Source organism: Hesperophylax consimilis, chromosome 10 (genome assembly GCF_061612785.1).
Source record: "Hesperophylax consimilis isolate HC1 chromosome 10, BYU_Hcon_1.0, whole genome shotgun sequence".
Lineage (NCBI taxonomy): Eukaryota > Metazoa > Arthropoda > Insecta > Trichoptera > Limnephilidae > Hesperophylax > Hesperophylax consimilis.
Window position 1 is genome coordinate 26,258,053 of NC_142845.1, and position 25,787 is coordinate 26,283,839.

Genomic DNA, 25,787 nt, shown 5'->3' on the forward strand with positions numbered 1-25,787 from the left:
CAATGTAAGCGCCAGAAAAAATATTTTTTACGATGATTACAAAATGTCAACTTTTCTCTACATTCTATAATCATAATAAACCTTCTCGAATAAAATTCTAGAAGAAGAACTAAGCGCACAAACAGACAGATGCAGATAGCGACTTTGTTTTATACTATTTAGAGATGATAATTGTTGGGAACGGAAAAGCACCGAGAAGAATGAAGAATGGAAAGTTCGGATATGCCGACTTACCTTTTTCTATTCTTCCACGTTTTCTATCCTTTGCGCTGGTTCATACACAATATAACAAAATTTTTTCATCAAAATGAGCGAGCTCACGATGGCGTTTAAGTTTCGACACGGTCGATAAAGGGGGCTCAGTAATCAAACTTTGTTGACAGGACGATTTTTTCAACTCAACTAAAGTTCAACTAAGTCGGCATAGGAAAGGTAGGAATTGGGTCGGTGGGCAACAATAATATTCATAAAGGAGATCAAAAGGAAAGGTGTAGGTAATACGATGCCAGGTACTAACATTTGGTAGAATGAAAATAGGAATAGATGAAGGTGTTAAGTTACATTTTATCAAAAACTGCAATTTTTTTTTACATTTCTTAATTAGAACCATCGAAAATTTCAGATATTACCTTTCATAACTTTAATCTATTCCCAATGTATCATAGAATAGCGAATTTACATTCGGCATTCTTTTTAACCTACGACCAGACCGAGATTATTCGTGCATGATATTATGCAAATTGGTTTATAAAATTGTTACAATATCAATAACATCTTTGAAATGTAACACCGATGATATTAGGAAACGTATTATGTATTAGTAATGATACTTGAAGATTTGAGTAGATGAAGGTGTTGTTAGTTAAGTTACAATTTATCAAAAACTGCTATTTTTTTACATTTCTCAATTAGCACCATCAAAAATTTCAGATATTGTTTGTATGACCATGAATAACCACTTTGAATAACTATTGGATATACATGTATTTTATGACAGAAAAACATCAATTTAACCATAACATTGATTTTGTAACATAACACCTTCATTAATCTTTTGCACGCGGCCGTATCAACTGTTGTTACGGCAAAAAGTCTATACTCACACGCGGCCGTATCAACAGTTGATACGGAAACTTTGACGGCCGATATTCCAGCGCTCTTTCGTCATAAATGTATTTCTTGCTCGCTTGGACATTCGTAGAACTATCACGATGCTGACATCTACAAGTATTTCTCAAAAATAAAATTGTATTTCATAAAAAAAGATCCATAATCAAGTGCGCCTCTTCGCGCCTTTGAGTGCTTTAGTTCACAATTTTGTCACCGGATGGCGTTAGTACTAGTATGTTATCTGCGCTTGCGCGCGCCGAGTTGATTTTATGGAATCTGCGCCGATAACATTCTGTGTTCTGCTGTAATATTGAATTATTACGAAAAATTCAAATTAATTTGTTCACTTCAGAAATCAATTTTTTTTTTGATTTCTTGTGTTTCGTCTAGCAAATTCAATTTTACTGTATCCACGAGTGACCATATTGTGCCGATTGCGCATATTTTTTAACATTTTACTGTGTTACAAAACTGAGTTATTGACTTTACTATATACTTTATTAATTTAAATATATTTTGTTATATATATGTATTAGTTATATATTACTAAAGTGCGTGTTATTTTCGTGTTTTATATACTATTTCAAAATTTATTAGGAAACGTTCACAAGTTTTTAGTTTTTTTAATTCATTTGATTTTTCGGATAAAAAATGGCCCATAGTTTGGAAGATGATGAAATTGAAAATATATTGAACGTTTTGGATTCTGATTATGAAATGTCTGAAGATGAATTTGAACCTTCGGAACTTTCAGATACAGAAACTCAAGCGAATGAGTCTGTAAGTGAAGAAGTGCTACACTCCTGGGTGTCTGGACCTCATATTCCAATAGTACACGAATTTGATGATTTTCAATCCGGCGTTTCTGTACAATTTAAAGAAAATTCAACAATGGCGGTTAGTTGAGAAATATAAACCAGAGATTTCTCAAATACCAGAGCCTAATACATCAGCCCACCTCAACCCGTTTCGGGTTTTGCCTAAATATGCCGCTAAGCATATGGCCGAATTGATTCCATCAACTGGCAAAATAAAAAAACCGCGTAGACGATGTCGTGTATGCCGATTGAAAAATAAAAAAATGCAGTTAACGAGATACGTATGTAAAGAATGTGGTGTGTCTTTATGTATCGAACCCTGTTTTAAAGTTTACCATAGTTCCAAAAAAATGTGACAGACAGAGATTCCTCTAAAGTGCTTAAAAAACAATATTTATTAAGTGATATAAAATTTATGTGTAATTTTTAAGTGTTGAGTTTAGAAAAGAGTTTGAGAAAAAGTTTTCAGAACTAAAAATGATAAGTGATCATGGTGTTCCACTTATGTCTATCAACGCAGTGGCCTAATTACACACACGGCGAGTGAATGGCGGGACCACATTCAAAAGATACGGTACGTCTTTGTATGAAATTTTATGTTTTTGTTTTTATAAACATCTAAGAGTGTTGACACACGAGGATTTGTTTTCATATTGTGGAGAATAATCTGTTCTGTCTATATAGTCCAATAAATAATGCCAGAATGCTATAATTTGACATTTAATTGCGTGCATAGGTATTTGAAAATATGTACCGCGTACGGGTATAGATAAAACGGAGCAAATTAACGCGTTCAAAAGGTTAAATTGAATAATAATATCTTTAAACAGTATATAACAAAGTGACTATCCGCGTCTGTCTGTTTATGCGCTTAATTCTTCTAAACTATGCAACGGAGTATGATGGGGTTTAGAGAATTTCTTCCAGAAGGTTTATATATATAATACATGGATTTTATATTTATTGAAAGTAGAGAAACGCCGGGTACATGTCAGCTAATTGTAACATAAAATATTATTGATTCATTCATCAAATTTCTTTTATGTTCTGCCTAAAGTTTTATTCAATAATTGCAATTGTACAAATTTATTTGCACAATTAAATAATAATTAAATAACGATTATGATATTAATTATTGATTGGATAATCAAACAATAAATATTGATTGATTAATTTTACTGCAATCATACACTTATGGATTGAAGATGTAATTGTAATCATACAATAATTTATTGAATAATTGTGATCATACAATTATTGATTGTCCCCAGCATTGCCCGGGCAGATGTATACAGTGACCTTTCTCTTGTTTTGAAGGTCAAGTGTGCAAAATTTCATCAAAAATTGTAGATTTGGGTAGTCTGCCACTCTTCTTTATATAATTTTATTTTATTTTATAAATATTAAAATTTCGGTGATGATCTCAACTACCATACTAGGCTCATGCCCGTATTAGAAAGAAGATTATTAAAGTTAACTTACCATTCCAACGAATGTCAGCGAAAGTAACATTGAAGACGGTGTATTGTCTATGGCCTTGGTAGGTCCACACAAATGGTTTGATTTGTACATTTCCCAGGTCAACTAAGGCGTCCACTGTATCATTGAATGTCCAGTTGAAGCATTCCTCCGTGCTTGATGGGTAGAATTTTACTTCGCATCCACCTCCATTTTGGTAGCCTTGCCACAACTAAAATTTAAAAAATTCGAAAATGATTCTTTCATATAACGGAAATGTGGTAAATAGAAGGTACCTACCTATCTGCATATTTTTAAATAAAATCAAACCAATAATAAAATTTGAAAGAAGAATCTTTAGTATGTAGGGTATCACCGACATGGGGGTATAATTCCAATCGAAATTTGAAACCATGAATGTTGTGATGTCATATTATTGCCTAATCCACCAATGAAAAACTCTGAAAGTCTATGGAATAAACTGTTGAAAGGTGAGTGCTGGCTGAGTGGAACATTTATGGTTGTTTGTGATTTTGATCTCGAACTATGCCGTTGTCGTTTAGCTTTGACGGATTTGAATATATTGTTTATCGAATATTAGTGAGATGTCCGTCAGTTTGTGGCTCTTATTTCTCAATCGGAAGCAAAAGGTCAAGTAGTTCATTATGAAATTACGCACTGCACAACGCTTAATCTTGACATCTCAAACACAAAATAGAACACGTGTTTGTATATCTATGGATAAATAGAGGACCAATTTGTTTCATACAAAAAGCCTGAAGATATCCATCTAGTGAGTGGTTCATTTATGGTATAGGCTATTTTTAGTACCTACCTAAACCTACTGTAAAAATCCGAAAACAGGTCTCTTTCTATCAGTTCATTTTCTACACCACGGCCTGTATGAGTAAAGATGGCGGTGAGGGTATACATAAAGCCAAGGTACCTACTTATCCACATTTATGATTTAACTGCTCAACAAACTTTATATGGGAATATTGACTTGTTAAAATTCAACACAAAATGTCTTCTTTACTTCTATAAATACCATAAAATTTTTGAAGAATTGAAACAAATTTAATAATGATGTACCGCTAATCATTGCACAATTCTTCACCAAATAAAAATAGATTATTTATTAATGCTAATCATTTTCATACATATTGTTTCGACTATTTAGCACTCAAAGTGTTAAAATTCATGACAATGCTTCTGCTTCTGCACAAGGTCAATATATATGGCTAACATAAGCTGTCTATTTGGTTAAAAATTATCATATATTATCAATAAGCTTGCAAAATTTTACAATATTTTAACATGAAAATATCGTAAAATTCTGATTTTATCACCCTGTTTTTTATAGTAACTTTTCTCTAGGTCTGCCTGTTATGAGTAGCCAATAGGCAAATTCAATGGCAAATACTAAATACATAATATAAACCATAGACAAATGAATATTAGTAGACCTGCCCTAAGTGATTAAAAGCGTATTATTCCCCACTCCCCATACCGGTTCCATTGGAGCCGGCTGGGCTCGCGTATGGCCTCCCGTGAGTCTAGAATATGTGACGTCATCACTCTTGTTCGAACTAGCGTCGAGCTATGGTCGAGGCATTTTACGAAATAACACGGCAAAATGGTGGCTTGCATCTGGACGCAAAATACAAAGCCGTTTGCATAAGAATCAGGGATGTGCCTTCGCCTTTTGCGCTTTGATAAAATCTATAATCGTATCATTTGGAACTTATATTTTTTCATTTGTTATATCTTGCTGGAACTCCGTTGTATTAATAAAGGATAATAAACCAATCATTTTTAAATTTATTCCATTTTAATGGCGTTATTACTAAACGAGTTTTGAATTTTACACAACTCATAAACAACACTTAACGTAGGATAAATGGTTGGTTATCAATTGTGAAAAATTGGTATGTTTGGAAGTAAAATGTAGATACAGTGAGCATGTTTGGAATGAAAAATGTATGTGTCATTTTGCTGTCCGATGATATTTTTTTATTAAAATTATTATATTTTTCTATCGCACGTCGCCACCGATCACATATTATCTTTACTCGCAACGGACCACGTGTTAGGTACGCGCTTGTTTCGTATGTACGGTACTGCTGGAACGAGAAGGAGTGCATATCACGTAATGCGCTAGGTTATACCGAGGGGCGATGTGTGATAGAAAAACATGTTTTTTGTTTTTAATTGAAAAATTGTCATCGGAAGGCAAAATGATGTCCAAATTTTTACTCCAAATACTCTTAGGAATCGCTGGTAAAAGCTGTGTGTATATAATTTCATTTGTTTTTTTAGTTGTTTTACTTTTCTATTATCTTCTTAAAGGTGAAATGTTATATATTTTCTTAAAGATTTCAATAATTTATTATTAATAGGTACAGAGCGGTTGTGACAACCCTCCAACATTGGTCGAATGTAGCGATTCTCAAGTGTGCGCATCGTTGTTACTGGGAAGTAAATTATGAACATTTATAGAAGTGTCTTAACTAAATACGTAAACAAAATATTCGACTCTGAAAATAGAAGAAATTTTTTTTGCCGAATTTGGAATTCGCAAATTTGTTTATAACGTGGCGAGTAATTTGCGCTCCCATGTAAAAATGTCTATTCATTCAAAAGCAGATTTTACTTTTAAGAACTAAATGGTGATATTATAATGCGAGATGCCTATATACTGTCAGATTGATTTATTGACAAATCACAGTCAGCTTTACCCTCTTCGTTCTTCAACAGTTGATTTTACCCCTCACCCTTAAGTTCTAGTCTTATTAATATTCATATGTCTGTGATATAAACTAACTATGTAACTAACCATTGCGCCATTTCCTAGGAGAGATAGGCAGCAAATGGACCGCCCACCACACGACTGTCTCCGCCTTAACATTTACTTTTTGTTTCATTTTCATTCATACATCGTCTCATAATACTCTACTGTTATTCTTACTATTCACATGGTCGTGCTATGTTTTCCTCGGGCGTCCTCAACTTCTTTCACTTTCCTGACAATCCATGTTTAAACTAAGTGTCGATTTCTTAATCTTGTTCATTGTGCCTAAATTAGCTTTGCATTCTTTCCTGATTTCCACCTTTGTAATATGGTCATACATAGTTCTACCACACATATGCCTCAGTTTACAGCATTACAAGTGTACATATTCAATAAATATATATTGTATAAAAATAAGTGTACAATGTGCGTGTCGCTAAAACTCAGAAACGAGTCCCGGTACTATCAAGGGAGTCATATGGTGTGGAAGCCCTCTATCCCCCATCCATGAAAAAGGATCCTGTTTTTAACCGACGGGCGTGCTTTTGAAGATATAAGGGCTGAAAGTTTCGCCATTAGAAATTTCTAGAACAGTCCAGAACATTCAAGAGTATTCTAGAGTATACCACAACATTCCAGAACATACCGGAACATTCTGGAATGTTGTGGAATGACAATACATTGGTATCTCTAAATAGTATAAAATAAAGTCACTATTCGTGTCTGTCTGTTTGTACGCTTATTTCTTCTAAACTATGCAACAGAGTTTGATAGGGGTTTCACTCTCATTTAGAGAATTTATTTTGGAAGGTTTATATATATAATACATGGATATTAAATTTATTGAAAGTAGAGAAAAGTCGAGCAACACTGGGTAAACGTCAGCTATTATATAATAAATATCAAAATTTTCAAATATCACCAACTAATAAAGTGAGTATAATAAGCATTTATATTATACCTTTTTATCACTCTTCGGTATTTACAATTGAACATAATCAACTGTAAACAAGTGCATATTATAGATGATATAAATCAGTCTTTTGGATTTGCGGGTTATCAATTTAATCAATTTATAACTACGCAATTAATTTACTATCCAAAATAATAACTTTTAATAGTCAACAGTCACTGGTGGCTCGTGAAATTTGAATGTGCTAGAATGTTAACCTTTATGTAGCACGCCAGGTTAATGGCTGGGTTGGCATCGCGTTTGGGTCCCACCCAGACGTCGTGCGTTCAATTCCTCGGCTGGCTAAGTCCTCCATCACTACACAAACCACAAGCAACATTTTCCGCTTACTGTGGTGGTAGTAGGAGATTTTCAAATATTGTCAGGTTATTCGTAACCTGGGAATGTTTGTGTTTCTTTACAAAAAAACAAAAAAAACTTTTTGACACAATGTATGTGTTTTAGCGAAACATAATGGATTACATACGCGAGAGCCGCAAGAATCAGGTAAAGATTTAAAAATATGAAATTATTGGTAATGTAGCTAAAAAGGAATCTATTTTTGTGAATTAAAAAAAAAATCAGCAAAATTTGGGTAGGGTTGCCCAAGATTCCTGAAAAAACATTTTTGACTCTGGCATACTCAAAAGTCATGAGTCACCACTGTCTTTAACTCGTAAGTAAGTTTAACCCTTGAGACTGTGTAAATTACATGAAGTCGTCTGATTTTCTTTCGATGAGTAAATCAACTATTATCCACAGTCAGTATTAACACAATTACCGTTTTATGCATAAATTTATTTAAGTTATCCAAGACTAAACTAGAAGAGTTGGGGGGATTTAGTTTTAGTTCAATCCAATTTTGCATGTACCGGAATGGTGATGAATTGATATGATTTAAACAAAATCTGAGATGATTTTTAGCATAAGCTCATGTGCATAAAACGCAATTGTCACAAGTAGACCGTATTTTCCTTGCCAAATTTGGTTTTTTACCTTGTATATATTCATGTAAAAATCAATTGTGTAGTCGGTCAAATTCAACGAAAACAGTTGGAAGGAAAAATGCTAAACTTGTTTATTATTCAGGTATATCAGAAAGGTTCAGTGAGAAACTAAGGTCAAGGGGACAGTGGGGACATTCACACTAAAATTATTTCATTAAACCAATGACACTACTGAATATTAAAAAAGAAACTAAAAATTCTATAAACAAAACCATATAATCGTCTTATTAGACGTTATTAAGGCGTAATAGACGAATAAAATGATTATTTATTGCAGTTAAATCATCAAACTGGAAGGAAAGAAATATTTATATTTACATTGTTACAACTTTTTATGTTCAGTTCAATTGGGCAGGTTGTTAAGACATGTAAAATCTTGTCTAAAGTTATACTAAAGCAAAAAGCAACAGAATAAAACGTATTGACAAACCTGTTTACTGCAATTAACATCTCTAACATGGTTTTTTAGATTTGCACAATTCTCATTGAGGGATTCAACGTAACATAAGTACAGAAGCAGAATATAACTTAAGTTAATTAAACTCATTTTGATGAATGCACTGTGTTTGTAATATCGAACTTAAAACATTTCTTTATAGGCACACCATCTCGTACACACAAATATTATCTGTCCATAAAAGGCGTTGAATGACATTATCATAAATAAACCACTCGCATTGACATTATTTTGTCAACAAGAACTCGCCAAAGATTTCTGCGTGTTTCTGCGTAAAAATGACGTAAATATAACAACCATAAACTATAGTCATAGACAATAGTATTACGACAACACAAAATATATTCCTGGAGTTCAGCCATTAAAATTTTCCTCTTTCATGGGCTAAAAATGTTTCGCCGATCTAATAGACACTACTTAGAATAGGAAGAAAAATGATCACTCCACTATTTCCCCGGAACTAAATCTGTGTTGAACCAAGTGACTCTCGATGTAGTCGATTACTTAAATAACCTCAGGACATCTTAGTACCTTGACCTGTGCTAAAGTTCTGTCACCGTACGCTAGAAAAAGTATATTTTATATTAAGTAGTGATTATGGCAAAGCAATGCAAATAATGCGAAGACATTTTGTGTTTTTGGTTTTAGAATTTGTTTGCTTAGATATGATCTAAGTAGATGCTTTCATACATTATAAATACATTTTGCTTTTTGTTAACCGGTTATTTTTAAATATAGTTTTTCTTCTCAGATCTTCTAGCGAAATTCCCTCCACTCAATATGTAACTGAAAGAGTTTTGAAATACATGGGTACATTGATGTTTAATTTAGTCTATGCATGGGAAGTATATTTTTTCTTCCTCTTTATTATCTCTATACTAATAGCAAGTAGCAACACTATGGCAACACTTTTCTTAAGAATTTTATTGTCTATTGTTTGAAAATATTTGAAATTTCGAAACTTACAACGGATATGTGACAATGGAATATTTCATCGGCTTGAGTTTAGTGTTTTGACTTTGTTATTCGTACATATTTTTTGACAATGACGGATTTTGAGTTCGTAATACCTTTACAAAAGGACGAACTTCTGGAATCTCATGTCGGCCAGTATCACGTGGAAGATGTTGTCCAACAGAGAGTTTTAGCTGCTAAACTTCAAGGTTGTTTATCTTATGCATTATAATATTTTGTTAATTTCATGACAACTAAAATGTTTTCAATTTTTATTACTGTATTCCCCATAATTATTTAACTAAACATTACAATATCGGATGTTTTATTATAAAAATTGTCAGTTTTGTGCAATCCATACAGGCCCAAATGACAATATTTTGTTATGATGTTATTATTATGAACGATCGTTATTGAGACGAACAGCAAGTAAAATGTTACCAAAACTTATTTCAGAGGGAGTTCGAGCATACACTAACCAAGGAGTTGACTTTATATTTGAACATTTCGACACTTACTTTTCAATTCTGGTTCATGGAAACAAACTTGAATGGATCTCCATAAATAAAGGTAAGAGAAATCTCTTGGTTATGTGAAATATTTTTAATGACTTATTTTGAACTCACAGATTGCGTGGTTTCATAAAGATTTCCTCATATCTGTGATCGAAAGGCTGATATTACAGGAAACTCCAAATGGAGGCTGATTGGCGATAACAAATAATTGTCCAAAGGAGCGAAACTATCAGTCCACAATGGAGTGCTGGTACCTACCCTAATGTATGGCAGTGTGGCATGGAACTAGCAGAGGAAGTATGACTGATGAAATGAGATCCCTGAAGCATATGTGTGATAAAACCAAGTATGATCGTGTGAGAAATGTGAAAATTCGCAAATAATTCGCAAAGCTGAGCGTAAAGAGTAAGATTAAGGAAAAGGACGCTTAGATGGTTTGGGCATATAGAGCAAATGAATGAAGAAAGGAGTTAAATGAGAATATATGATGCGAATGTGAATAGTAGAAGAAGTCAGGGACACCCGACAAAGACATGGCACGATCAAGTGACCCAAATACTTTAGTCGGGGCATGTCAAGAGTCGGAATAACAGAAGAGTATGTATGAATGTGAATGAGGTAAGGAGTGTATGCCAAGAACGAGTTGTTTGGCAGTCTGTCCTCTCTGCCTACCCCTGCTGATAGGGCATAATGGTTAGTTAGTGAGATCAGCAAACAGTTATATAGAATGAATTTGTAGTATATTATCTAACGTCAAATGAATATTTTCTGATTTTTTATGTAATTTTGGGTGGCAGGATTTGAGTATGTAGAGAGAGCGTGCCAGCAGCTATGCGGCACTTTGGAAGCCATCTTCCAGGAGAAGGATATAGACCCGGAGACGAGGGCCCGAACCCTCAACTGCCTCAAAATGCTCCTGTATCTCCACACGAGCCTGATGAAGGTTAAAGACTCCAAACTTCAGGCAGAGGTATTTATATATTTTACTATATGCATGAAATTAAGGAAGTTTTTTACACCCGTCATGTTGGGGATATTCATTTTATGAAACAAGATTCAAATCTTGAGATAGTTTTAATATGGATACAATCTTGAAATTCTGAGAATGAAGTAGCGCTTAGAATTCAGGTCTGGAAGTTCTTTGCCGAAGTGATGGGTCCCCGATCCAAATAGAACTAGGGGAAGAAGAGGATGGTGTTTCGAACTTTTTGAAAATTCAAATTTGATGATCGTCTAGCTAACAATAAGAAGGTGTAATAAAAAAAAGGCTCTTTCTCAAAGACGTTTGGCTCGGATATCACTATCGGAAATGCAAACATAATTATATGTACACATAATCCTAAAGGCAAGACCAAACCGCCGCGATCATTTTGCGTCCGCGATGGCGTGCACGGTGAGCGTCCTGTGTGCGTGCAGAACCATTCACACCAAACTAGCGATCAACTAGCGATCAGCTGGCGTCCGTGGCACTCGTACGTTCGTGTCGGTTGTGTGGTAGGTATAGCTCGGAGCGGGAACCATTTAAATCAAGTCTGATGCGTCCATTTCCATACAGGCAATCAAGAGATAACCCGAGATTATCTAATTACAATTATAGATTATGTAAAGCAAGGCGTGTGGTGGAAAATGCTTTCGGCATATTGGCTCAAAAATGGCGATTTTTTTTAGACCCTCGGAGGCAAAACCATCTACTATTACATCGATAGTAAAAGCTTCATGTGTGTTACATAATTTTTTGAGGTCGAATAGCAGAAATGTGCATTACGATAATATACTACCACCGTTGGATGAGAGCGCAAATGGTTTTCACAATATGGAAAACAATAATCGTAGAAGTACAAACTATGCATTCAGTGTACGTGAACACTTTGTTAATTACCTTAATTTGTATAATAAAACTGTAAATTAAATCTAATATATAAAAATTAATGTTTGTTTGTTCGTATGTTATGCGCGGCCATACCGTTCATCCTATTTTTATTTTTATTTTTTTTTTATTACTTTATTTATTTTCATTTCTTTACACATATTAATAGATAGTATATAATAACACAATATATAATACCAAATAGTATACACAAGAAATGAAAACCCACTAAGGCACTGCCTGAGTGTGGGTAATATAAAACGATTACTATATTTCAAGTACCTAAAGTATAATATACATTAGTAGAAAAGTTTTTTTTTGTTTATAGTTATTATAAAAAGTAAAGAGAAAACATTATGTACAATAGTTTATAAAGTTTCAGCAAGTGAGTTGTAGAAAGGATCAATAAATTTATAGTAAAAGCGTTTCAATATCTGCCTCATTTAGCCATAATTTTACCTCTTTATTATATTCTATCTTTTTATTTATCATTTGAGTTTGTAGTGGTAGAAGGTTAAATGTACGAGGACCAATGAAACTGCTATGTGTCTGCATTAATTTAGTATTGGTTTGGGGGGTGTAAAATATATTATTTGTTCTTTTGCTCATTCTGTTTTCATTTATTTTGAAATTACTTTTGTTTTTAAATAAATATTTCATAGTTTGTAATATAAATAATTTACGAATGTTAAATAATTTAAATTCCTTGTATAATAGGTCGGTTGAGAATGTTTTATTTTTGTTATATATGACTTTAATTATGTGTTTTTGAATTATTTGTAGAGGCTTAATAAATGTATCAGGTGCACCACCCCATCCTATTATGCCATAAGTGATTGCAGATTGCACCAGAGAGAAGTAGATCATTTTCAATTTTTCAGCGTTTAAAATTTCCTTGAGTCTATAAAATATGTAGGTAAGATATCTTAGTTTAGAAGTGGTTTGATTAATATGTGATTTCCAATTAAGATTAATATCTATTGATACTCCTAAATATTTCATATTTTTGACATTAGCGAGTTCGTTGCACAGGAAGCACAATTCTTGATTGCAAGTTGTATTATGGATTCTAATTTTAAGGTTGTCTTTTGGTTTGTTTTTCATGTTTTTATAAAAAGGTAAGTAAAATGTGATGAAACTTTGGGAATATGATGTGCGCATACCCGGGATTATAGGATAGTGAGCTCTGGCATTTTGAAATTATTTCATAGTACCTATTCATACGATTGCGATTAAAATTTCATCCGACTATGAAAAAATTACTGATACAATTTTTTAAGAGAAAATAATTTCTAAAAGAGGCGTGTTTTTAATGTTTTTTGTAGTTTTGTTCACTGATATAATATTGATATTTACTCAAGTATAAACAAATATCGCTAGGTGATAACAGAAGATGTTAATTCGTGAAAATATTAATTCATAAAAATGTATGTCCTATAAAAATAAATATATTTTTTCTAAAACTTACCACTTAATCCCAATAATTCTCCTATTTATTTCCAACCTTGATACTTCTTTCTATTATTTTTATATTCTGGATGCGAAGTGTCATAAAGTAAACGATGCTTGCTAATTTCGTTGATCATTCTCTCTGTATTTGTATCCGACATCATGAGAAATACCACAAACTCAGAGATAATTAGGTTGCGTGCAGCGTGCAGATCCTGCAAGCAGCAACTGATCGCGGACGCGAGCGATCTCCGCGTCCAGACGCTGCACAGGACGCCGCGGCCAATCAGAGAACGCTTCGATGTGAACACGTTGCTACAAGTTCATACACAACATCTGATCGCCACCGTGCACGGGATCGCGGACGCGCTTTGATCGCGGCGGTTTGTTCGGGCCTTAAGTGTGCATTATTTGGGCTAACTCTAAAGCCCTTTGCTCACGAGGAAACCAAAACCAAACTAAAATTAGTTTAATTTTTCATTTGTAGCAAACACTTTGTGGGTATAAAATAATTATAATAATTAAAATAAAATAACTTTGTTTGAATACCACTTTATTATATAAATTTCTAACCAACCGGTTTCAGTTCAACCCGAACCTTCATCAGGGTTTATAAAAACATACTGTATGTATGGTACATACAGTTTATGCGGTATATACAGTAGCATACATACAGTATGTTTTTATAAACCCTAATGAAGGTTCGCATAAACTGTATGTACCATACATATAGTATGTTTTTATAAACCCTGATGAAGGTTCGGGTTGAACTGAAACCGGTTAGTTAGAAATATATATATATAAATATAATAAAGTGGTATTCAAACAAAGTTATTTTATTTTAATTATTATAAAATTAGTTTTACTGACTCTCACAATGCTATTCAAGTTTACGATTTCAACCATTAACACTTCATATGTAGTCTGTCATTGTCATATTGCATTAAAAAATGTCTACATAAACAAGTGGTGATGAAGACACCATTCTTTATTATTATTATTATCAAAGAAAGTGGAATTGTCTAAAAAGAAGATCCTGGGTTATCCAGTACAATCCACTACAATTTCAATACACAAATTGTAGTTCAGACCCAGGACACATTACCACCTCACAAGATCATCAAATAACTATGCAATCTTCAGCGATTTAACTACATAATTACAGTGGTACCTCAACATACGAGTTTTTCGAGATAAGAGCCGGCGAGCGAGTGATTTTTTGCTTTGAGTTACGAGCGAAATTCGAGATACGAGTTCGGTTTAGCAGGTCGGCCGGTAGCGCGCGTGCGCGGCCTGGGGAAATCCATGGATATAGAGGTTGAAGAGAGAGACGTGAACGAACTCGTCGAGGAGCACACCCAGGAACTGACGACTGAGGAGATACAAGAGTTACAGTCACAGCAGCATACGGATGTTATGCAAGAAATTGATTTCGAGGAGTCAGAGGAGGAGGTTATTTCTAAAGCGAGAAAAATGTAGCGAAAAAGGCAAAGACCAGTAAGGATATCTAATTTATTTATTTACATTCTCTTTTTTGTTTATGTACAATAAATATTTGTCATTTATAAATACGTTTTTATTATTCAAAACCACGTAACAAAAATAACTGGGGTGACATTTTGGGGGTTGGAACGGATTAATGGTAGTCTAATTGCAGGGTGGCCACAGACCTGGAAAACCGGGAAAACCGGGAATTATCAGGGAATTTTACCGAACCGGGAATTATCAGGGAAATGTCAGGGAATTTTAAAATATTCTTAAAATATCAGGGAATTCCAAAAATAAAACGAAATTCGTTATTTACGATTTGTGAAGTCCCAAAGTTGTGTTTTATTACTTTTACTTGCGGCGTGTGTAACAAAAGATATGCCGACAAAGACAAACTAGATAAGTAGGTATTTTATTATTATTTTCTTAAATAGCCCTTGCAACGCAATCATGTCGTAAGCCACCCGCCTTGGTTTTTCCCCTATAGGTAGGTGCGAAATCTGTAAAGAAAAAGCTAGCAAAGTTACAACAAAGTGTCAAAAGGGTCGGACACCCAGTACGGTCGTAATAAAATTTAAAGATCATCATTATCAACATTTTTACAAAGCGTCAATACAGTAGAACCTCGTAAATTCGAAATCCACGGGACATCAAAAATCAAATTTCGAATTAACGAATTCCCACGTAATTCGAATTTTTATGAAAAAAAAAAAAAAAAATACGCCGAAAATCGATTTTCTCGGCCGCCTCTTCAAATCCGGGTGGTATTTTAGCTGTAAATTCGTATTAATACCAATTATTTCTTTATTTTCGCGGCCGATTACCGTAGCGGCGGGCCCTATAAATTCAGATATTCGCAATAAATTCGTAAAAATGCTATATATTTACGCGTAAATCGAGATTTCGCTGCCGATTTCGGTCGCGGCCTACCCTTTAAATTGAGATATTCGTAAAAATACGATATATTTCCGCGTAAATCGAGATTTCGCGCTAATTTTCCGTCGCAGCCGGCTCATTATTTCAAATATCTGAATTTAAATTCGTAAAAATACGATATATTTCTGCGTTAAACGAGAATTCGCGGCCGTATTACGTCGCGGCCGGCTCTTAAAATTCAGATTCGAAAAAAATTCGCAAAAATACGATATATTTCCGTGTAAATCGAGAATGCGCGGCTGATTTCCGTCGCGGCCGACCCTTTAAATTAAGATATTTGATGTAAATTCGTAAAAATATGAAATATTTCCGCGTAAATCGAATTTTATCGGCAGTTTTTCGTCGCGGACGGCCTTTTAAGTTCAAATATTTGAAGTAAATTCATAAAAATATGTCATATTTCGGCGTGAATCGAAATTTTTCGGCCGATTTCCGTCGCGCCGTATTTTGTAACTCGGATATTCGAAGTAACGTTAGTAAAAATACGATATATTTCCGCGTAAATTGAAATTTCGCGTCCGATTTCCGTCGCGGCGGGCCCTTTAAAATTCAGATATTCGAAATCAATTCGTAAAAATACGATATATTTACGCGTAAATCGAGATTTCGCGGCCGATTTCCGTAGCAGCGGGCCATTTAAATTCAAATATTCGAAATAAATTCGTAAATTTACGATACATTTACGCGTAAATCGAAATTTCGCGGCCGAGTTTCGTCGCGGCCGACCCTTTAAATACAGATATTTGGTCTAAACTCGTAAAAATACGACATATATCCGCGTAAAACGTATTTTCTCGGCCCTTCAAACTCGGATATTCGAAATAAATTTGAAAAAATACAACATTCCAGTGTAAATCGATTCAGATTTACAAAATAATAATACTAATTAGGACGATGTATAACCACGTAAAAATATATTTTCGGCGTTTTACCGCCACGGCTGACTTTTAGATTCAGATTTACGAAATATTATGATTTATTTTCGCAAAAATCAAATTTTTTCGAATTTCACGAACAAATTTTCGTGCGCGGACAAAAATAATTTTCGAATTACGAATTAACGAAATCGAATTTAAAAAAATTTTCTGCGGAAATTTTTTTGGCGAAAATTTCGAATTACGCGTTTTTTCGAATTATCGGGGTTCTACTGTACTTAATTTTGTTTATTTGTCTATTTTTGTCTGGTCTTTTCATTTGTACACAAATTGTCTTCAGGCGAAATATCATAAAATTGTAATAAGTGTATTTTGTTTTGAATAGATCATTGTGGTGCAAGGAAATAATAAATGTTTTAGATGACGGAATTCCCTTTATTTATGTATCTGTTCTAATTTTCTGGCGTAGATGAAAATCGTGTTTCAAAAATAAAATTTTGAACGATATGTCCTTCTACCAAATAAAACATATCAGGGAAAAATATAGAAACTGCCCTGGAAAACCTGGAATTATCAGGGAATTTTGAAATCCGTTTTTTGTGGCCACCCTGAATTGTTTTGTATGGGGAAATCTGCATCGATATACGAGTAATTCAAGATACGAGCAAGGTTGCGGAACGAATTAAACTCGTATGTCGAGGTACCACTGTACTTTATAACACCACAAGCAACACTTTCTTGGCAGTGGAATCATAATGTACAATAATAATATAAAAATAAACATGTAGATTTATAATAATGTAATGTATAATCAGGAAGTCTTTGGTCAGACATATTGCAAATTTCCTGAAAACTGACGGCTTGTGAGGTGTAACTGGCGATTTGCACGGCGAGCTGTGAGAGACTGGTTGCGTCGGCGTTGAAAACTGGTCTATGAGAAGTTGTGTAGTGTGCAGCCCGCTATTCAAGTGAACAGAACAGGGACTTGAGTTGCCAAATGATTTCTTTTCAGTTGCCCCGTGAGCAGAGTTTTAATACGGGCTTCACTAATTTATCCAACAGATGGCAGCCACGCTGACTTTGGGCAAGCGGGCGAGGAAGGGGGTTAATGCTGACAACCTGGAAAAGGAAGGGGAGTGGAGGGAGGGGGATAGACGGACGGCACTCGACGTTATATACAACCTTCTTCAGCTGCCATTGCACAGGCTTTGGGACCCTCCACTCGCAGATGACACTTTTGTCGAGTGAGTACATACGTCATTTAATTATATTGTATTATATGTTTGTACAGCGCCCTTGAAGTGATTTATCGCAAAAACGGCGCTATACAAATCATCCAAATATTATTAATATGTATTTTAATTTTCTCTATTCAGCATACAGAGTTTATTACAGGTGTATTTGGAATTTACAACCACCAGTCATGTACATGCTCTTGTTGTGGCGGTCGATTCATTCCAACTGGATAGGTAAACCGATACATGCATGTTGTGTGCCAGAAGTCAATTTCTCTTTGTGAACATCTGCAAGGCGCTGCATTGCCAAGGGAGGTTGAACAGTGCTCTTTATGCTTGGATAACCAAAAACAGTATAAACTGTACTCTGAGTGTATTCATGATGCCTTGTGTGTACCTTGTCCATAGTTCGCTATTCTAAAAGCTCATGCAGTGGACTCTCCTGGTGAGTATGTTGGCTCGCACGCTCAGTACTCTTCTTTGGCGTTCTATGTCATTTTTATCATTTAGGTCATCAGCGACGACATGGCTAAAATGTTTTATTTCTCTGCAGTTTTTGAGGTTGGCTCCGCCGAGACGTATGGGCCAAATGACAGCAGGACCAGTATTTGCCTTAATATCAGCAGCGATGAGTTTTTAGCATTGTACATAATATAACTGATTTTATAATATAGTTTATTTTCAGCATGGTGGCTCAGCCTTGCTACCGTGCAATGGAGGATGCCTCCATAAAGAACAAGACCACCCGAGAGACAGTCTTCCAGGTCCTGGGAGTGCTCAACAAGAAGTACAATCATGGTCTGTCTTGCACTATCAAATTGGTTCAGGTTGGTATTATTTGTGTTGTTAAATAAGTTCTTCTTCTTCCTCTGGTGCGTCTCCTGTGGAAGGCTGGCTATCACCAGGGCAATCTTCACAACTATGTGGAACTGCACTCGTGCCATGTACTGATACAAATGTCACTTTAACCATTCTGATTTATCCCCTATGAGACAGCAAAGTTTGTAAATATCTCAAAGCCAAATAAAATATTGAACATTATAATTGTATTAACACACTTCGGACGGGAAAGGTATTTCTACCCCTTCGGTCGATTGTTGCTTAAGGACGGGAAGGGTATTTTTACCTTTTGCGCCGGCTTCATTTCAATGGTAGAAAAGAATAAATTATCCAATGTTTTTGTTTGAATATTATTTGCTAATCTCTTTCTAAAGGTCCCAACTATATGTACATAATTATCAAATTGTAATACAATTCTTCTTCTTGTATTTATATTCGAGTCTTTCGTGAACATCGGTATTTCAACAAAGGGACCTTTTATTATTGAATGCCTGACGCTTGATAAGCAATGCGTTTGAAGATTTGTGGTGCGGATAGCATTTCTAGGGTTCAACTGTTACAGGCTACAATTTAGCCGTAGACAGCTGGTTAGTAGCTGGATTGACAAATGCATAAGGTTCCCACCCAGACGTCGTGGGTTCAATTCCTCTGCTGGCTAAGTCCTTTATCATTACACAAGCAACATCTTCCGCTTATAATGTTGGTAGTAGGAGGTTTTTAAATATTATTATTATTCCTAATCCGGGAATGATTGTCTTTCTTTTAGACATTGTAATGATAACGACAAACTACAAATCATTATTACATATTTAACTCTTCCAGATGGTCCAACTGTACGAGCATTCCGTGGTAGCAATCTGCGCCGGCATCACGCAGCTGGTGACTTCGTGGGGCCTGGTGGGGCTGGTAGCGCGCCTGGTGCGCGAGGTGGGCGACGCACTGGGGGCGGGCGGTGCCGGCGAGGGGGCTGACTCGGCGCCAGCGCAGCGAAACTGTGCCGCGCTGCTGGCTGAGCTAACGCAACTGATGCCGGCGCACATGATTCCGGCAGCGCAGGCCATGCGCGGCTATCTGGACAACGATGAGGTAAATTTTATTGTTCAGGCTCACAAGTAGTTAGATTTCTAATAATTTAGTGATTAAATCACATTTATGCTTTGAAAACTTTACAGAGGACAAAATCAGAATATCTTGCGTTAATGTCACTGTAGATTCTACTATTTATTTCATTAATTTAGCCTCTATGACCGCTTTCGAAATACTTTATTTGTGAGTGTCATAGTTCGTTTACGTAAAAAGGCTTCGCAAAAATGAAATTATTTGAGTTTTCAAAGTTGTATAAAGTTTTTTTTTTTTTAAAACACCCTTTGATTGTTGTTTTTCATGTAGGGTATAATATTCTGGTTTAGGTAAAAATAATATAATATCCAAATAAATATATATTTTGGACAGTTGTCTATTTTTTTTTTTTAGATAAATTTAGCTTTTCTGGGGAAATGTCTTTCGATATAAACATGAAATATATATTTACAAATAATACGGTACATTATCTGGTAAACAGAAAACAATTGCAAAAAAACATAAATAATAGCTTTTATTCCTACATTTGATCAAAACTCATCAAGGTAATTTCTGGAGATTCTACTCTAATTTTTGTTGATCCACGTAAAATGTCATTGTTTTCCAGTGCTACCCACTCCGCTGCAGCGTGCTGGGTATGATGACGGAGATCCTGTGCAAGGAACTGAAGGGGGAAGGGCAGTCGGATGAGAGGCGCGCCATGAGGGATGACTTTCTGGATGACCTGGAGGAACACTTGCATGACCTCTCAGCTTACGTCCGCTCCAGGGTGAGTTGTCATTTAAGCTAGTATTGTATGAAATATTTTCTATTTTATGCAATTCTTGTTTACAGCATATATCGTCGGTGCATACATAATATGAACAATGTAAGCTTTAGTACATTCTGAGATAATCGATAAAAACTGTTTAAAAAAATAACGAAACGGAAAACGAAAGTTCTATTTATGAACAAAGTAGGAAATATACATTTTATTCAGTAAAATAAAATGTTATTTGCAAATATTAATTATTTTGTATCAGAAAATCACATTTTAATGCGATTTTGCTCACATGGTTCATATTCTGTGCACGGTTTTCGTCACATTGTTCATTTTCAATAGCAGCTGTCAAAATATTTCATTCAAGTCTTGTGTTTAAAGTAGAGATTTAAAATGGGAGACTATTATCACAAAATATATTATGTGAATGTAGTGGTGTGCAAAGGATATGACATTTTGTTTTATTATTTATATCAATTTTTGTATAATATTTTGGAAAAGTATAAATTATGTGAATGAAACTTTTTATTTTAAGATTCCCAAGTTTTAACGACACACATCTTTGTCATCACAACACCCATATTTACACAGAAGAAAATCCATCTCTAAAATATCTTAAAGATAACTAACTAACTAACCATCTCGCCGTTTCTCCGCAGGGGTAGGCAGAGAGGACGGACCGCCAAACAACTCGGTCTTGGCACACATTCCTTGCCTCGTTCACATTAATACAACGTCTCATACATGCTCTTCTATTATTCTGACTCTTGACATGGTCCGACTCAAGTATCTGATTCACTTGGTCGTGCCATGTCTTTCTTGGGCGTCCTCGCCTTCTTCTACCATTCACATTCTTAGAGCTCTGCTAATTAAAACTAGTAACCTCCTGACAAGTTCAGTGAGTGGACCATTGCTCTCATTTTTCACACTAGTTTTAGTAAGTTTATTCTTTAAGAATAAATTTAATAACTCGATAATATTAATAGCATAAAATCATACTTCAATGAAATACATAATAGTAAAATAAACACAATATTATATTTTTTAATGATGTTTTTATTGGAATATAATTACTAAAAAAGAGGAAACATAATTCACACTTAAATTATTTGTTTTTTCTCCCACAATTCTACACATAAGTTAGAGAATCATAAAATGGGTGATGATCCTTATCTATTACCAGTTTTAACTCTTGCAAATGCCTGAATTTAGAATCTGATAAAGCAAGGGGTTTGGTGTATAGAGGCAATGGGGGAACATAGCCAGTCTTGCGGCGTTGGAGCAATTCCAGCCAATCCTTCGACTGGTCTAATTTATAGAGGATATCCCCCGACGATAAGTATTTAAGAGCCCTCAAATCTGTGACAACGGGATCCCCTACTTTCTTTCCCGGTCTCAAAGATGTTAGGTTTGTATTCAATGATTCGTAATTTAAAAAAAAGTCGAAGTGGACATTTTTTATATTGTATGGCTGTTTGGGTCGAGCCATTTGCATGCGAGATAAATAATCACTTGGAGAATATATTGGTGGCTTGAAGTAATGCTCCAGCACCGAATGGACATTGTCGGCTTCCATCATAGTATGGCCCTTCTCCAGAAAAATTTGATCTATTGTGACTGACGACCTTTTAGAGTAATCACTCAATGCACTTGCCAGTATTCTGTTCCGATTTTGGTAATTGCAACCATCGGAAATAAGGATGACATTCTTATACTGTAGGGGTAAGCTCTCCAGGTAGTTGATTATACAACTTGTGAATTCATTCGCGGTCACACCTCCATCTGCTTCATGCCACGTGTAGAGAGTGACATCTGCATTGTTTAGGACGTATAATGTGAAGTTGTGGAGTTGAAGTTTCTGCTTGTAGTATACAGCAGACGCTAGTAATTTGGGACATAACAGTACACTCTGCAAGTCCATAGTGACAACTAATGTAGTCTCACTGGCAGATTCTTTTGCTGCATTCTTAGCAATTTTCGCTTGATCCTTGCGTATAATATGCTGCTCATAAACTTCTCCTCCAATAGTACCGCATTTAAAACCCACACAAATATCACATTGATCTTTGCGTGGGTGGTGAATGGAAACCTTTTCAGCTTTTAAAACGTCACTGAATAAGTTTCTGTTGACTTTTGGCACATTATTTTCAGTGCACCAAATACTGAAGACTGAAAGCATGTGTTGCTTCGATAAAAAGAACGATTCCACATATCGTCTATTTGTTTGTGATCTGCAGTAGTGACTCGGAACAACTGGCAGAAGATTAAGCCATTTTTTAATACTATCCACTGCTTTAGTATGCTTGGCAACTTTTTTACTTACAGTGTTAGGGGATACGTTATCCTCGTCATTGACAACTTGATTATGATAGCTCCACCTCCTGAAAGTGCTTTTTGTAATGCTCAACGTATTCATAAACATTTTGTGACACACCTTATATTTATCCCCGTCCTTGGTAAACAGATATACATCACGTCCTTGTGTCTTTTTCGTGCAATCTGCGCTTTCACGACGACGCTGTCTTATAGCACGTACTGCTACAAAGCCCAGGAAATAAGCTCTCTTCTCCGACCAAGTTTTCAATTTCCAAAAACTGTTGAATGTGTGCAGGCGATCCTCTTCTGTTATTTTATGACAATAAAAAGAATTTTTAAGTGCAAATTTGGGTTGTTCGTGTTCACATCTTATTCCCATAGACTTTGCTGACTTCAATTGGCTTTGCTCATATTTCCCGCAATGCTTTTTATATCCGACATACTCTTTGCCCAAGACTCTACATCTCTTATTTTTTTTAATCTTCTGAACAAGTGAATCAGAATCTAATGGTAAAGAAACATTTGTATTATCATTTTCTGGGATCCACTCTCCAGTTAATTCACACAGACTTTTGTCTCCAGAGATAACATCGTTCCGTGTGGAGCCAATGTTATTCGACAGGTTTGGAATAAATTCTCCAGTCACAGGACATAACATCATGTTGTCATACATTTGATTGACTGGTTCAAGATCTTCAACATCCATTTGATTGACTGGTTCAAGATCTCCAACATCCATAACCTCTGATACAGAACTACGTATCGTACTTAAACGTACAATCTCCCTCGTGCGGTTTCGGTACATTCTGGAACAAAATCTAAATTAAATACATAATTCAACATCTTTCCTGCTACAGTACTAGTACAGTAATAAAAATATGAACTCACATAAAAATTTTTGAACTGGTCAGCAAACAACAGTGATTTCTCTACACGTTTCTCTTATTATAGTCAAAGATATATTTATCTGTAAAAGAAGATACACAGATTAAAATATACATTACATAGTACGCACAAATATGACAACAATATAGTAAAATATAGTTAAAAGACAGACAAATACTTACAGATGCCAGTCAGATGATAATGACATGTAATGCTTAGAATAATCATGTATTTCTCTTATTTTTGAGTTAAATTTTAGTATTAAACTTTCCCTGAAACATAAAAACAAAATAACTTTAATATTTTTCCACATTGTGTCAAAATTCGAAGTTTATCACAACACTGGACTCAAATTATTGACGCTTCAAAGGGCAGCCATTTTTCATAAATCCTCGGATGACATTTTGTTACTGTTTTTAGGAAAATACGTGAAATTTATAAAATAAAACATAATAACTTACCGCTACTTTATAAACCAAATGGCCACGAACCGTCAAACAATAATATTATGTCGGATTTATTTATTTATTCACTTCAAAAACAGCTAGAGCGTGTACAAGGTAGAAAATATGCGGGAACAACTTGACAACTGTCAGTGTAATCATAGATGTAGAATATGAACAATGTGACCATAGATGCGGAAAAAAGCGCACATTTAATATGAACCATGTAAAATAAGTTCACATGGTTCTTATTGAGATGCAAAATTTTGACTGCCTGCACATGATTCGTTTTCTATCTCCATAAATATTGGTTATTAGGACATGGTTCATATTGTAGAAGGTGGAGAAAAAAAAACTAAAAAAAACTGTATATTTAGTTCATTTTCGTCAAAAACGTTACATTGTTCATATTATGTATGCACCGACGATATGCATAATTTATTAAATTTACTCTAATTTAGAAGATGGTTTATTAGGCATGTAATCGTTACAGTCCAATACCACATTATTTATGTTGTATCATAAATAGATTTTTTTGTTTTAAATTTCAAGTTTTTGTGAAGATTTTTTTTTTATTTTGGGGAGGCTGTGCTATCAATCATGTTGTATTTTTTAATCTTAGCATTGTAGTTCACTGAAAAGTCACGGACCATCCCTGGTATGTATAATACATTACATTTACCAATTCAAGCGCCCGGAGAAGGTCAATATACATTTCAATACAGTGAAAACAGTTGTTTAACAATTTCTACACAAAAAAAAAAGTTTTTTGTAGACGAAGCTTGGTAAATTTATTTCAGATGATATGTGAGAAGGGACTCCTGTTTTGATAAAGTACATTGTTGAACAGGTGCTTCAGAACTGGTGTCGTCTCCATCGCGAGGGTTGCGTCCCAATCACCCGGCAGCAGCGAGTCCTGGCTCGAGCCATTGGAAGGCTGCAGGACAGAGCTACTCTGGTGCGAAAGAATGCAGTACAGCTGGTTAAGGTTTGTCTAACATTGTTCTCCAAGCATCTTTATAATTGCCGACTCAAAAATAGGAACTAACTATATACATCCAAATTACCATATACATCCAAATTGATAAGCGTGGTGTTTTGCCTTTCTAACACCATTAAGATCAGATTGCTCACCATGAGAGTAAGGGAGACATAACGATTTCTATGAGACCATACAAGCTGTTCACAATAGCCAACAAATTGACTCTGGCTTGTTTCTAGCTGTTTGTTTGCAAAAACAAAAAGAAAATAAAAAAATTTAAATATTGAAGACAATATTAGTGATTTTTAAACGAAAATCTGAAACAGAAAAATCAGAAAAGGAAACGGTCACATCTGGGACACGAACCCAGGGCCCTTGTCTTTCCGGAACAATGCTCTACCAACTGCGCTAATGGGACCCTATCCTACTCGGTCACTTTTAACTGTATCATACTTCGAATAAGAACTACCAACATTGTCTTCCTTTTTTTTTCACCGCACATTTTTATTGGCAACTATCTTTATGTATGATCGCAAGATTCAACCCGAACTAAATGCAATCCAGACAGC

General features: G+C 34.9%; 2 protein-coding genes across 2 annotated transcripts in view; one reads left to right on the forward strand and one right to left on the reverse strand.

Annotated features, from left to right (window-relative positions):
* The window catches only part of LOC149420536 (uncharacterized), a 30,465-nt gene extending 21,607 nt beyond the window's left edge, over positions 1-8,858 (reverse strand). The window contains exons 1-2 of the mRNA XM_089636770.1: positions 8,567-8,858; positions 3,411-3,618 (exon numbers count right to left, since the gene is read on the reverse strand). Of these exons, the coding sequence (XP_089492896.1) occupies positions 3,411-3,618; positions 8,567-8,683 (325 nt within the window). The 5' untranslated portion in view covers positions 8,684-8,858. The remainder of the gene's footprint in view (positions 1-3,410; positions 3,619-8,566) is intronic.
* Positions 8,859-9,534: 676 nt separating this feature from the next.
* Positions 9,535-25,787, forward strand: part of Cap-D2 (CAP-D2 condensin subunit) — a 35,247-nt gene continuing 18,994 nt past the window's right edge. The window contains exons 1-8 of the mRNA XM_089636771.1: positions 9,535-9,756; positions 10,004-10,117; positions 10,860-11,032; positions 17,740-17,921; positions 18,598-18,739; positions 19,575-19,838; positions 20,440-20,601; positions 25,087-25,224. Of these exons, the coding sequence (XP_089492897.1) occupies positions 9,639-9,756; positions 10,004-10,117; positions 10,860-11,032; positions 17,740-17,921; positions 18,598-18,739; positions 19,575-19,838; positions 20,440-20,601; positions 25,087-25,224 (1,293 nt within the window). The 5' untranslated portion in view covers positions 9,535-9,638. The remainder of the gene's footprint in view (positions 9,757-10,003; positions 10,118-10,859; positions 11,033-17,739; positions 17,922-18,597; positions 18,740-19,574; positions 19,839-20,439; positions 20,602-25,086; positions 25,225-25,787) is intronic.